Source organism: Arvicola amphibius, chromosome 3 (assembly GCF_903992535.2).
Source record: "Arvicola amphibius chromosome 3, mArvAmp1.2, whole genome shotgun sequence".
Classification (NCBI taxonomy): domain Eukaryota; kingdom Metazoa; phylum Chordata; class Mammalia; order Rodentia; family Cricetidae; genus Arvicola; species Arvicola amphibius.
Window position 1 is genome coordinate 22877994 of NC_052049.1, and position 13019 is coordinate 22891012.

A 13019-nucleotide genomic window follows, 5' to 3' on the forward strand; every position below is an offset into this window, starting at 1 on the left:
TTTGAAGTGTTATAAATATGAATAAGAAAGAAAGTCAGAAACCATGAGGGACGCGTTCACCCACTGAGACGGCAGGACAGAACTAATGGAGACCACCAAGTCCACTTGGAATGGGACTGATGGAACATGCGACCAAATCGGACTCTCTGAGGGTGGCTGATGGTGGAAGCTGACCGAGGAGCCAAGGACAATGGCGATGGGCTTTGGTCTCTACGACATGGACGGGCTCTGTGTGAGCCTTGTCAGTTCGGTTGCTCACCTTCCTGGACCTGGGGGGAGTTGGGAGGACCTTGGACTCAACATAGTGTAGAGAACCTGATGGCTGTTTGGCCTCAAGAGGGAGGGCAGTGGGGGTGTGGGTGGAGGGGAGGGGAGGGAAGGGGGGAGGAGGGAGGGGAGGAGATGGCAATTTTTAATAAAACATAAATAAAATAAAAACAAGAGTAAACTATGTATAGGTTGTTGTGGGGACCAAATGATACCTTTTGAGCCAAAATTATCTCAGGGCCTGTACCTTGAGGCCTATAGGACAGAAAAATCGAGTTCAGGTCTAGACCTCCAGGCCTGTAGGACAGAGAAAGCCTGCCTCAAGTTTGAGTGGGGATGAGACAGAAAAACTAGGTAGACGCCCTCCAGCCAGGGGGAAGATTTGGCTGTCTCTCATTGGCTGGAGGTACCCCCACATCACAGGATATCACTTAACATATAAGCTGATGCCCACAGTAATAAACTGAGTTCCTGCTTTGACTTGACTCCCTATTATATCTGATTGTCCTGCATCGTGGGGCTGTGGAAGGGCATCCTGTGTTGTGGGCTGGTGGAATGGTGGGTGTCCTGCATTGTGGGGCTGCGGGAATGAGCGATAGCACACACACTTTCCCTAGAGAATAAGAGGCTCAAGAAGTCTAGCAGATACCCTTAGGTACTAATGGAAGTCTTATGTACTCATAGAGAATTTGCATTAATAACCACACAAGATTACAGCTGTGGTAGTTTCTGCCAAGGAAAAATGTAGTGTTGAGAGAGTCAGTAATGGAAGGTTCTCTCAGCAGATGGATACCTGCACCAAAGTCATCTGAGCTGCAATAAGAAAACAGAATGAAAGGAACAAAACTGCTTCCAAGTGGCCATAAGAACATTCCTACAACCTTAAACCCAGGAACAGAGAGCCAGGTGGAGATGGCCAAGCTAAAAAGGCATCACCTGATGGTGGGCTGACTGGCTATGGGAGGGAGAGATGCACGTGTCATGGTGGCTTCTATATCTCTAACTTCTTTACCTCGAGGGCATGATGGTCATAGACAGAGATAGGCAGCAGTAGAACAAGCCCATGTGAGTGGAAATGGGGCGGGTTTTCTTCTTTTGATAATTGATTTGTTGTTTGATTGAGTGTGATATATGTTTGAGTATATGCCGTATATGTACATGTTTTAGAGAATAGAGGTCTCCTATGAGCAGGTTTTCATTTGATAACCTTCTTCTCACCTTCATTATAATGGTTTGTGTTCCATTACAGTAAGGTGCTTGATCTTCTTCATTGTGGTCCAGTATCAGGGATTGCTCATTACTCTCAAATGTATAGTAACAGGTTTAAACACTAAAGGAAGTGCTCACCTGGGTTCTTTCATGTGGAATCTTGTTCTCTGAATGCCTAATTCCTTTGTGCCCTCTAAAATCCCATTTAGAAATCCAAATATTCTCCCACATCACTGATACATAGATATTAACCTTTGGTAATTTCAATTTGAAATTTTTATGTTTGTACTTAAATTCCTCGGGGTCAGGAATTAGAATTTGTATTCATATTTATCTCATCAGTGAGTAACACAGCACTTGTCATAATGGCTGATGGAACATGGCAAAATGATGTGACGTTTTAAAGACTGTGTGCTGAAGGCTAGCACAGCCCAGTCACTCACTCTGTCCTTTCTCCCATGTCTGCCTGCCACCCTGATTTTAGGTAGGTATTGAAATCCATGACTGGTCAATGCTGATTAAGTTGCTTCTTAGTCAAAGATGTGAGAATAATTTGAACAGTTTTTCTGTGAATTAGGAAAAAATGAGAATAGTAAATTGAAATTTGGTGTCAACTTTTGAACTTTGTACTACTTAGAGATTTTATAAACCTTGCACAGGTATCACCAGAGAGAATTGTTGCAATAGACAGCCAGTAACAAACAGATCCATAACTGGACCATGGGCACAGAGTAAGAGACACTGGAACACTCAGTCCCTAAATGGATGTCTGCATCAACCACCTCCTCTCCAGGCCAACACATCTATGTGGAAGAGGAGACAGGAAGATTGCAGAGCCGGAGATGGTGGATGACTCCAAAAAGAAATGGTTTATTCCATGCCACAAACAGATACATATATGAACTCACAGAGATTATGACAGTATATATAGAACCTGCAAGGTTCAAACCAGACAAAATCCTAGCAGGGGAAAGGGAAGTCAACATTCCTAACCAAGTTTCATACTGAACCAAGAAGCTATTTACAATTGATACATATCAGGAAAAGGAAAATCAGTTTTCTTCAATGGAATGTCACTGGTATATCAACCACACTCCAGTGCAGGCCCCCATGGCCGGGTGGAGTTGAATCATACATAACAGACTCCACAGTGTGTGTGTGTGTTGTGTGTGTGTGTGTGTGTGTGTGTGTGTGCTTTTTGTTACTTTTTTGTATTCTTGGTTTTCTTTCTTTTGGGTATATACCAAATATTTGTCTATTTTTATTTCCAATTTTTGGCTTGTTGTTGTTTTCTATGAGCTTCTTTTGAGAGAGAGAGAGAGAGAGAGAGAGAGAGAGAGAGAGAGAGAGAGAGAGAGCTAGAGAGATAAAACATTGGAGATGATCTGGAAGGAGCTGAGGGAGGGGAATGATTGTGATCAATTGCATTGTATTAAAATGATTAGATTAACAACAACAACAAAAGCTTGCATAAGGATACGTGGCGTGAGGAGGGTAGAGGACCACACTGTCTGCAGTAAACCATTATGTTGTACCTTCACAAAATCAGAATTAGAAAGGGAAAACAATGCAATTGTAACTAATACACACGATTAATGGTCCATAATATTCCCCTGAACAATGTCACTGGCGGCAAGCAGCCAGCGTTTGGCTGTTCTGATGATGCTCTTTCCTGCAGTTCTGCTGGGACTATGTAGGATAAATTTTTCCCTCCTTGCACCTAGACAAACCTTCCTTGTATTGATTTGAAAAACCTGGCCACCTTGCACAACTGTATCTAAGTATGCCCACCCACTCAACCACTGTGAAGGAGTGAACATTGGTACTTCCAAATATCAAACCACAATTTTCAAAAAGTTAAAAGCAGAATTCTGTTTGCTTGTTGAGACAAGATCTAGCCTAGGTCTGCACCCATGGCAATCCTTCTTCCTCCACAAGCGTTAGGATCGAAGGCATGAGCTACGGTGTCTGGTTAAACATATTCTTCTATGAATATATATATTAGCATGTGTGAAAGACTCATTTAACTTACTGGTGAAGGACAAGCAAGATGGTAGAACTGGTACAAAGAACAGACGCAAGAAAACAAACTAACACAGCTCCAGCCAGTGGAAAACACACTAGAGTGAGGTTGTTAAACTAGGTACAAGGTCAGTTAGTGCCCACACCCGGCCAATATGAATCTTAATATGCTTAAGGTCGTCTTGGTGGACAGATATGTACTTATCTCCTCTGGACAAAAGCTGTTTGTACACCCCGTCACTTTTCTACAAACCAGTATCTAACTTCACCACATCTGATCCTCCATCAACAGCCGTCACAACTAAAGTTCCATTCACAGAGGGTCCAGATAGACACAAGTAGGTATTTTTGCGGGCTTCCCAAGTTTTGAATAAATTTTATTAACAAAAGGATGACAGAAGAACAAATATTATACCAATGGAATTCCAGGATGCTCCAAACTGCCCCAAGTAATGAAAGAAATGGGGCTGGCTGGGAAGAAAGGAGAAAGGAACTTAGGCTTCAAAGATAATTTTTTTTTCGAGACAGGGTTTCTCTGCAGCTTTCTTTTTTAAGAGCCTGTTCTGGTACTAGCTCTTGTAGACCAGGCTGGCCCTCGAACTCACAGAGATCCGCCTGCCTCTGCCCTCCCGAGTGCTGGGATTAAAGGCGTGCGCCACCACCGCCCGGCCAAGATAATTTTTAAAATATCCTTTAACGGATGGTGGAGATGTGAACTGTTAAGAAAATAATTGCCTTTTCTGACATTGGTGCCACATCTCTGCTGTGTGTCACTGCTGTATAGTTTTTGAAAGGCATTTCATCAGCTTGACTGTTTCCTTCACTTATTAAATTTCACTTTGTCACATTTACTATGTTCCATTCACTGTTTTTAGATACGGGGGATGTTGCAGAAAAAAGAAACACCATTTCTGCACCCACACTGCTACCCTTCCCTAATAGTTGAGATACACAAGGAGCAAATAAACACAAAGAACCATAGTGAATAGCATGAATGCTATTATCCCATGAAGAAGAAACATGAAAAGGGGCTACTTTTGAGTGGGTTGGACTTTGAGAATTCCTGAGGAGTTAGTACTCAAATAAAGGCTTACATGATGAGAATTGCCAGTAGACGTGTAGAACCAAGGAGGGATGTTTGAGATACTAGGATCTATAAGTACAACAGCCTATGATGCTGAAAATGCCTTGCATATTCTAGAACTCAGAGTTGGAAACAAGGGAATGAACGCATAAGGAAAAGAATGAAAAGATGGATGGATTAAGACCATGAAGAGCTCTGTAGACACAAAGAAATAAGAATTGATGCTTTTAATAAAATGGACTCATGGGGGCTGAGGGTTGAAGGTTATTATTTGAATTTGTATGTTAAAATCATCCTTTATAGTTATATATAAACGATCTTCCCAGGAAATATATTATGGGCAAAGTTGGAAATAGGAAAACCATTTGAGAATTCACAGTAGTGATCCAGGCAACATAAATAAGACTTAAATCAACTTAACAATATGGTGAGCGCTGGATATTTTTTGAACTCTGCTTTGGAGGTGGGACCACTGTGAGCTTGTTGTAGGATTTCAATAGTACAATAAACAAATAAGTAAGTAAATAAATAAATAGCAGGTCAGGATATGATGGCACAAACACTCAAAGGGCAGACACACAGGTTTCTATGTACATATTATGTTTAGTATGTTCGGATAGCAACAACAGTTAAAGAATAGGGGGATTATGAATATGGGGTAGGAAGTGGGGCATGGAAGGGCAAGAGGGAAAAGGGATGAGGAAGAGAGAAATAATGTAATTAAACAATGTAATTATATCTTAAAATATAAGACAGAAAATAAAAATAAAACAAGAAAAAAACCCATTCGTAGTAATGAAACTACCACCACAGATGAGAAGAACTTAAACGTTGTGAAACTGTTCCCCATCCTCCCACTCAGGTTGCTCAAGTCCCAGGAAAAGAACTCAGAGATACTGTTTTCCTTCCCTTTGGGATTGCAAAACGACTATGTGGAGACCTCTTCTCTGCTTATCAAGAACTGTCCTAAAAGAGAGGGTGGAAGTGGGATGGCGCCAGAAAAAAAGAGTGGGAGGAAGCCCTTCCTTACCTCCTCTCTTCTTCAAGCAGAATGAGTCGAACCACAACAATGTGGACCGCATTGCCAATGCTTGGGTTATGAAACAACCCCGTCACCTAGAGTCAGAAACAGAAAGCCATTTAGTGTTGCCTGCAGCACTGGTCATTGGTGTCGGATAGCTAAGGTGGGGGTATCTAATCCTTGGTAGATTAATTTCCCTCTTCAGCAACTGTAATTTGTCTATTGCTATCATGGCTGGTACTTCAACCTCCCAACCACAAGTGTCTCAGCAGGACAGGTGGCCTGCCCAGAAAGTAAAGGACAGCAATAATGCAAAAAGGAAGCCTGGCACTTGGGGCTGCAGTAGAAACTTATTCCGGTTCTAGCTCTCACTACCTTGAGGAAACCATGGTCGTTTCTTTGCCCGAGTTTTCTCATAGACTAAGACCAGCAGAAACCGATGATGATGCAAAATCTATCCTAAAAATATCAAGTCACTTGGCAAATAACAATAATTATATATATGCAAGTGATGATTATAAGTTTTCCCGGGATTTTTCCCAAGCACATTTTTAAGGGTCAGACTAATTGTATGAAAGTCCATTATTATATATGGGGCAAGTAATAGCTTGTTCAAGTGTATGCATGCCAACACATGTGGTGTGTGCATGTGTGTGTGTGTGTGTGTATGTGTTTGTGTGAGTGGTGGTGTATTATAAGAAGCAACAACAGAAGCTCTCTTTTTATATCATTTTGAGACAGTTTATCACTACCTAGCCTAAGCTACCCTCAGACTTGCAATCCCCCAACCTTGGCCTACCAGATTTGGGGACTGCAGGGTTTGTATCATTAAGCCTGACAAAACTATTTTTGATGAGGAAAGAGCATTTCTGAGGACACCTCCTTTGTCAGGCACTGTCCCTCGTGCAGGCTGACATACCATATTCATGATGGTGAGGATGTAAGGACTCCACGTTCTCACTTCCGTGGTACCAATCATCTTGGTGTCAGCCACCACGAGTGTCTCCAACCACTCTGTCCTTGCTTATGGAGCGCGGCCGGGAGAGGCTCCTTCTTGGCCAGCTTTTTCTCTCCCACTTCTCTCGCTGTAGCTCTAGCTTCTCAGAGTTACCTAACTGTCTGAACATTAAAACAGAAGGCATAGTTAGTAACCAATTACGTAAATCTAATGTATATTGTATAGAAAACCATTATTCACTTATATTTGCAATATACAGGCTGTGTGTTTAATGTACGCCTAATGACATGCGAGTGCAATGTTCTTATGTATGTGTGTGAAACGAAGATAAGATCAATTAAGTGAATCTGAACAAAATTACTCAAATTGGAATCTTATAGGGATATTCAAGAGGTGTTTCTTTTTAAAATGTCATGGTTCTTTCCGTGAATAAGTCTTTCGCTAATAAAAACATATTACAGGGATTTGTGGTGTGAGCACATCTGTAATCCCAGTTTACTCCAGAAGTTAAAGGAGAAGATGACAAATTCAAGGATATCTTGGGCTATCAAAGGGAGTAACCTATTTCAGTATAAGTGTTAAAGGCCAGGAGTATACTCAGTGAGCAATACTGTCCTAATGTGTGATACTCTGAGTTGGGTGAGTGAATATTCTCTCTCTCTGTCTCTCTCTGTCTCTCTCTGTTTCTCTTCTCTCTCATCTCCTCTTCTCTCTTCTTTCTCTCTCTCTCTCTCTCTCATGGGAGCTTCTCTTTTAGTGTTCTTTTCTCTAAATTATCATTGTCTACCATAGGCAAATCAGTAAGTATATACTAGGACTAAAATGTTGAATTTTAGCCTCATAAATATTTGATGTACTATCCTCTTTCTGTTTACAAGTGAGAAAGCTGATGCACATAATAGCTGCTTAATATATTCCCCAAATTACTAAGCCCACTCTGCAGGAGACAACCAAGATTTTCTGTCTCACATTAATGCGCTTTCATGTTTTACTACATATTCCTGTGAACAACAACAACAACAACAACAAAACATGTAAGACTGGAGAAGATGAAAACTAAAAAAAAATGCAGAAGGCTCAGGACATCCTTATTCAAGAAACTGAAATGACCCAAAGGATGACAGTCAAGTTATCAAGGTGATAGGCCTCCATATGAGAAACATTTGGTACGTGAGGATCATGGCTTGGAAAGCTTAATCAAATGATGCTGTAGAGTAAACAAGGGAAATTGGAAAGAAGCTGTGTGCACTCATCCTTGAATGCCAGGATGCTGGTAACATAACCAAGGATCACCTAACTGGAGAGAGGTCTACAGAAATCAGAATGGAATAAATCACTTATATCACTGCTTCACCCACTGGGAATGTGAATGCTCAGTCCGAGGGTAGTCAAGTCTAAGAGCTGCAGTGGACTCCGGCTATGGAGGCAGTTGAGGAGAGAAGGCTTGATAGAGGAACTGAGTAAAAGGGGCTGGGCCAAGGGAGAGCTAACACCCAGGTGTCTTAGTTAGGGCTTCTTTTGTGATGAAGCACCATGTCCAATGCAACCTGGGAAGGGAAAGGGTTTATTTGGCTTACACTTCCACATTGTAGTCCATCATTGACGAAGTGAAGCCAGGAACTCAAATTGGACAGGGACCTGGAGACAGGAGCTTATGCTGAGGCCATGGAGGAGTGCTGCTTACTGGATTGGTCAACATGGCTTGCTTTCTTATAGAATGCAGAACCAACAGTCCAGGGACAGCACCACCTACAATGGGCTAGGCCCTTCCCTATCAATCATGAATTAAAAATTTCCCCACAGGCATTTTCTTAACTGAGACTCCCTCCTCTTAGATGACTTTAGCTTGTGTCGAGTTGATATAAAGCTATGTAGCATGCCAGCCTTGGATGATTCCTCTCAGGAATACAGTATTATCCATCTCTTGTCTGGCCCTTACTAATACCCTGCAGCCCTTGAAGTAGCTGAACATGAGGGTTAAGAGGCAAACGCCATATTCCCATCCTAATCTCTGTTGATCCATGCAGTCTTGACCAGAGCACTCCCAGTGTATGAGAAGGTGCTCACAGGCTCAGGGTATCCTGTTCTTCTGGAAGATTCTCGCCTGTCCTGAACTAAAAGCTGCTTCTCTTAAATTTCTACTCATTGGTGCTTAAAAGCATCTAGCATAAGCCGTCCCCTGAGGCTCTGCCTCAGACCTTTAATGGAGAAAGCTTTAGCCGTTTCAAACCCTACTCCTCTGTTTCTTGCCAGTGCCCAGGATGCTGGAGTAAACCCCTTGGTTTTACTGCCTATGTGAAGGTGGCAAGCATTAAACAATAGTGATGAAAGAAATAATGACCACATAGGTCTGGGTCAGCCCAAATTTTGTAATTTTGGGTTTTTGATTAAAATACTGAAGTTGTACTCTTGGAAAAACAATCCCAGGTTATGTAAACATTGAGGGAAGTTCTGTGGGGGGTTAGAAACAGGGAGATGGTTAAATTCTCATCTGTGGCAGAATAATTTACTACTTTCTTTCTCCAATTACTTTACATGGTGAAGTATGAATTTCCAAAGAAACCTCTGTATGACTCCTAACCTTCTTGCCCCTTCTCATGGGACTGTTTCAAACTGCTGATATCAAATCTGTGGAAGCCAGGCAGTCCGCCACACAAGCTCCCAGGTTTTGGAAGAGGCTTTAGGGGGCTTGGTTTAAGTCCAGGAATCCTACCCACAAGAATTAACCTGTAGCCCCCTTTCTCTTGCTTCTTTGCATCTTGAGGCTGTGTTCCTCAAAACTACAAGAATGCACAGTGCTTTCCACTGAGCTCAGGTACTGTTGGTGACCAATACAGGAGAGTCTTTCAGTTAGCATTTTATTAGAATTAATTAGTTATACACAGTGAGCTTAATTAGGAACTTTTCATGTGTGTATGTAATTATTTTGATCCCATCTACCCTCAAATGTCTTGTTTCTATCACCCCTATTTGTCCACTTCTGCTTCCTAACTGGTTCCCTCATCCTCTTTTTTCTTTACTTCTTTTTCTTTATCAGACCTCTCCCGACTGTCATTGTTCCCATCCTTCTAGGGAATAAGAATTAACACATGGTTTTCTGGGGACGTGCCACCTCTAAACTCTGGGAGTTATTCTCGCTCTTCCACTTCCTTGGGTGGATTTCCTTAATAACAGGCTTTTTTTTTTTTTTGATTCCAATAGGAACCTCCACAAGAGAAGAAAAACCCCAAGGAGGAAGCATGAGCTTCCTTGAGAAACAGGTCATAGATGTCTCCTTCTTGTCCATAAATAGGGCATCACCGCCAATTTCCATATTGCTCTCTCATCGAGAGCAGACATCTGTGATCTGAAGCGACAACAGCAGTGACTTACAACACTCCCCTTCTTGGGCGTTATGTCGGGAAAGTTGCAATTTCCCTAATGAAGCGCCATGCAGCACAGCATTGAGACTCTAAAACCAAAGCAAGTCTCAGTGTCACGAGAAGAGTGTACTTAAGTCCTAACATGGTTGTCTTTCACATACTGACAACTCCGCATTCCATACGAAAGGAATTTGCAGAATTAAGCCCTTTTTTTTTTTTTGTGAACACATGGTGAGGACTAAGAGACATAGGAAGCTTCTCCTATTGTTTATGGGTGAGGTGTGAATGTCTTCATTACTCAACAATTCTTCAGTCACGGAGCTACAGGCAGACTGTCAACAGTGTTCGGGTCCATGTAAGCATGTGGGATTCATTACCCACTCTGTGACTATTTAGCTTTTTTGTCTTTCTGCTGCCCCCAGCTGCCTTCTCCGCATCTGGTCTTCATTGCGAGAAATGCGTCAGGCACATTTCTATAAGAGGGTGGGACAGGGGGGAGAACACAAGTGGAGCTAGATATCACAATCAGGTGTATTGCTTTTCCTCACCAGAGTTGGCAATGAATGAGATGGGCAATTTATCAAACAATAATGTATCCAATTGTCCCATATTCTCATCTCATTCTGTCATTGAGTATCTGAAGGGAATCTTAAAATGTCTCTTTTATTTGTGTTCTATTTAAAGATGGTGTTTTATGAGCTTTATCAATGTCCATGATTTCCTTCTTCCTCTGTGATGTATTCTCAGTGAAGGGCAGTGGCAGTCTGTGCTCTGGAGACGGATATTTCATTGGTTATTTTCTAAGCGCTTTACGTTCTGCTCCCACCCTCAGCCTGGAGGGGGGTATTTATTTAGGATGTCTACAAACTACCTACCAATGTTTAGGCTTAGGCTTGCTTCTCTTGTTTATCTTCAGACAGCTGTGTTCACTTCAAAGATGACCGGTTCAGAGGGCCAGATAGCAAATTACCTAAGGCTAAAAACATGTTTGAGCCATAGCAAGTGAAGCAAACTTTCTCTGGAATGAAAATGAGCATCCTAGAGGAGGCACCTGGAAGTATGGCCCGAGCCAGCTTGAAGAGATCAATACCACTGGCTGTGTAGCAGATGCACACACTAGCACCACTGGAAACTCTGCTGCAAAGGCCACTGTCTACTTCCTGCCCAGGAAGATAGTTGGCAAGTGTGTGCCACAGCATAAAACTGACAACTGCACATGGGCAGAGGAAGCGTTTGTTTGCTCAGCTCAGAGAACACGAGGGCTGGTAGAAGCCTCAAGGATGTAGTGATTTAACACTGTGCTCCTTGTGGAGTTAGTTGCCTTGAATCCCATCCACCATCTCAAGACCATGGATGGTGTCAGGTAGTGAATTATACCTATGCTCCTCTGCGGAGTCCCCCTGGATGCTACCCAGCACATCATGACCATGGATGGTGTCCTGTAGTGGATTAGAGACTATGCTCCTTTGTGGAGTCCCCCTGGATGCTACCCACCATGTCATGGCCAAGGATATTGTCATGTAGTGAATTAACACTATGCTCCTCTGTGGAGTCCCCCCCCCCCGCGCGTTCTATCCAGCATCTCTTGATCATGACAGCTTTGAAGATTTTTTGATGATCGTTCCTTTTAAAGGGAGGGCTAAAGCAAACAGTTAAAGGAGAAATTAAATTTCATGTCCTTATTACACAGAGAAAGCAATGAGAAAGCAACCGAGGTTGAGGGCCTTTTAGATGTCAGGATTCACCAATGCTGCAGGCTATGCCTCCAGGGATGGGGAGTGATTAATGGCAGGTACAGAAATGTGACATCAGCTTCCACCAACCCTAGACACCCTTCTTTTATTCTTTTACCCTAAGAATATAGAGTCCTCTTCTCCCAAGAGCTCACTCCCAAACATGGGACCAGGGCAACTTCTCTGAGTAGTACTTGTCCTTGGCTTCTACAAGAAGACCAGGATGTTGTCCCTACAGATTTACCATTAAAGGAACATTAGTTACTTATTGAGCTGCCCCAGCCAGATGACCTACAAGCATGCGTGGGATGGCGTGGATCACGCGGGCTGAGACACGGTTGTTTCTTACTCCTGTTCCTTGGGCAATTGTGAACCAATTATTTTAACTCTTTACACTGTAATTTAAGGGGAGGTGATGCACTGTTAACTCCACCCTCTCCAGGCCAGCAACAAAATGGAACTCACTATGGATCAGCTAAAGTGTCAGCTCTGCGGCTTATTTTCTATGTCGTGGGTACCATCCAGAAGCCTCAGAGGCCAGGCTGCCTTCATCTTTGTTAGAGCATTTGACCTTATCGATCCCTCTCCCCTCTCTCTCGTTCCCTTTCCTTCTCCTCAGCACCTCATCACTATTTCACTATCTCTATCATAAGAGGTTTATTTTAATATTTTATATTATTGACGTAAGTATTTTGCATATGTCTGTGTATGACATGGTAATCATATGGAGGTCAGAGAAAGGTTCTCTCCTTCCATGTGGACTAATTATCAAACTCAGGTTGATAGTCTTGTCAAAAAGCACCTTTCTTGCTTGGCTACCTCATCATAATCAAGTTCTTCATTTTTTCAAAATGTTCTTTGCCCAGAATTCTTAGGTTTTCCATACTAAAGTAGTTGTTAGATACTACAAAATATCTAGTCGGCAATATTTTGTGTCATTTTTCACAGTGTTTCACTATGTTTACAAAATTGTATGTTTACTTTACAAAACATTTTTGTGACATCAGATAAGAGAGAGAGAGCTGGTCGGTGGTGGTGCACGCCTTTAATCCCAGGACTCGGAAGGCAGAGGCAGGCGGATCTCTGTGAGTTCAAGGCCAGCCTGGTCTACAAGAGCTTGTTCCAGGACAGGCTCCAATGCTACACATAGAAACCCTGTCTCAAAAAAAAAACCAAAAGAAAGAAAGAGAGAGAGAGAGAGAGAGAGAGAGAGAGAGAGAGAGAGAGGAGAGAGAGAGAAAGAGGAGAGAGAGAAAAGAAAGAAGAAAGGGAAGAAAGGAAAAAAAGGAAGAAAGGAAGAGAGAGAGAGAGAGAGAGGAGAGAGAGGGAGGAAGGACGGAAGGAAGAAAGAAAGAAAGAAAGA

The 13019-nt window shown here is 42.4% G+C and overlaps 1 protein-coding gene across 1 annotated transcript in view; it reads right to left on the bottom strand.

Annotated features, from left to right (window-relative positions):
* Positions 1 to 6539: 6539 nt before the first annotated feature.
* The window catches only part of LOC119810195 (A disintegrin and metalloproteinase with thrombospondin motifs 12-like), a 136241-nt gene continuing 129761 nt past the window's right edge, over positions 6540 to 13019 (bottom strand). The window contains exon 4 of the mRNA XM_042054792.1: positions 6540 to 6722. Within this exon, the coding sequence (XP_041910726.1) occupies positions 6715 to 6722 (8 nt within the window). The 3' untranslated portion in view covers positions 6540 to 6714. The remainder of the gene's footprint in view (positions 6723 to 13019) is intronic.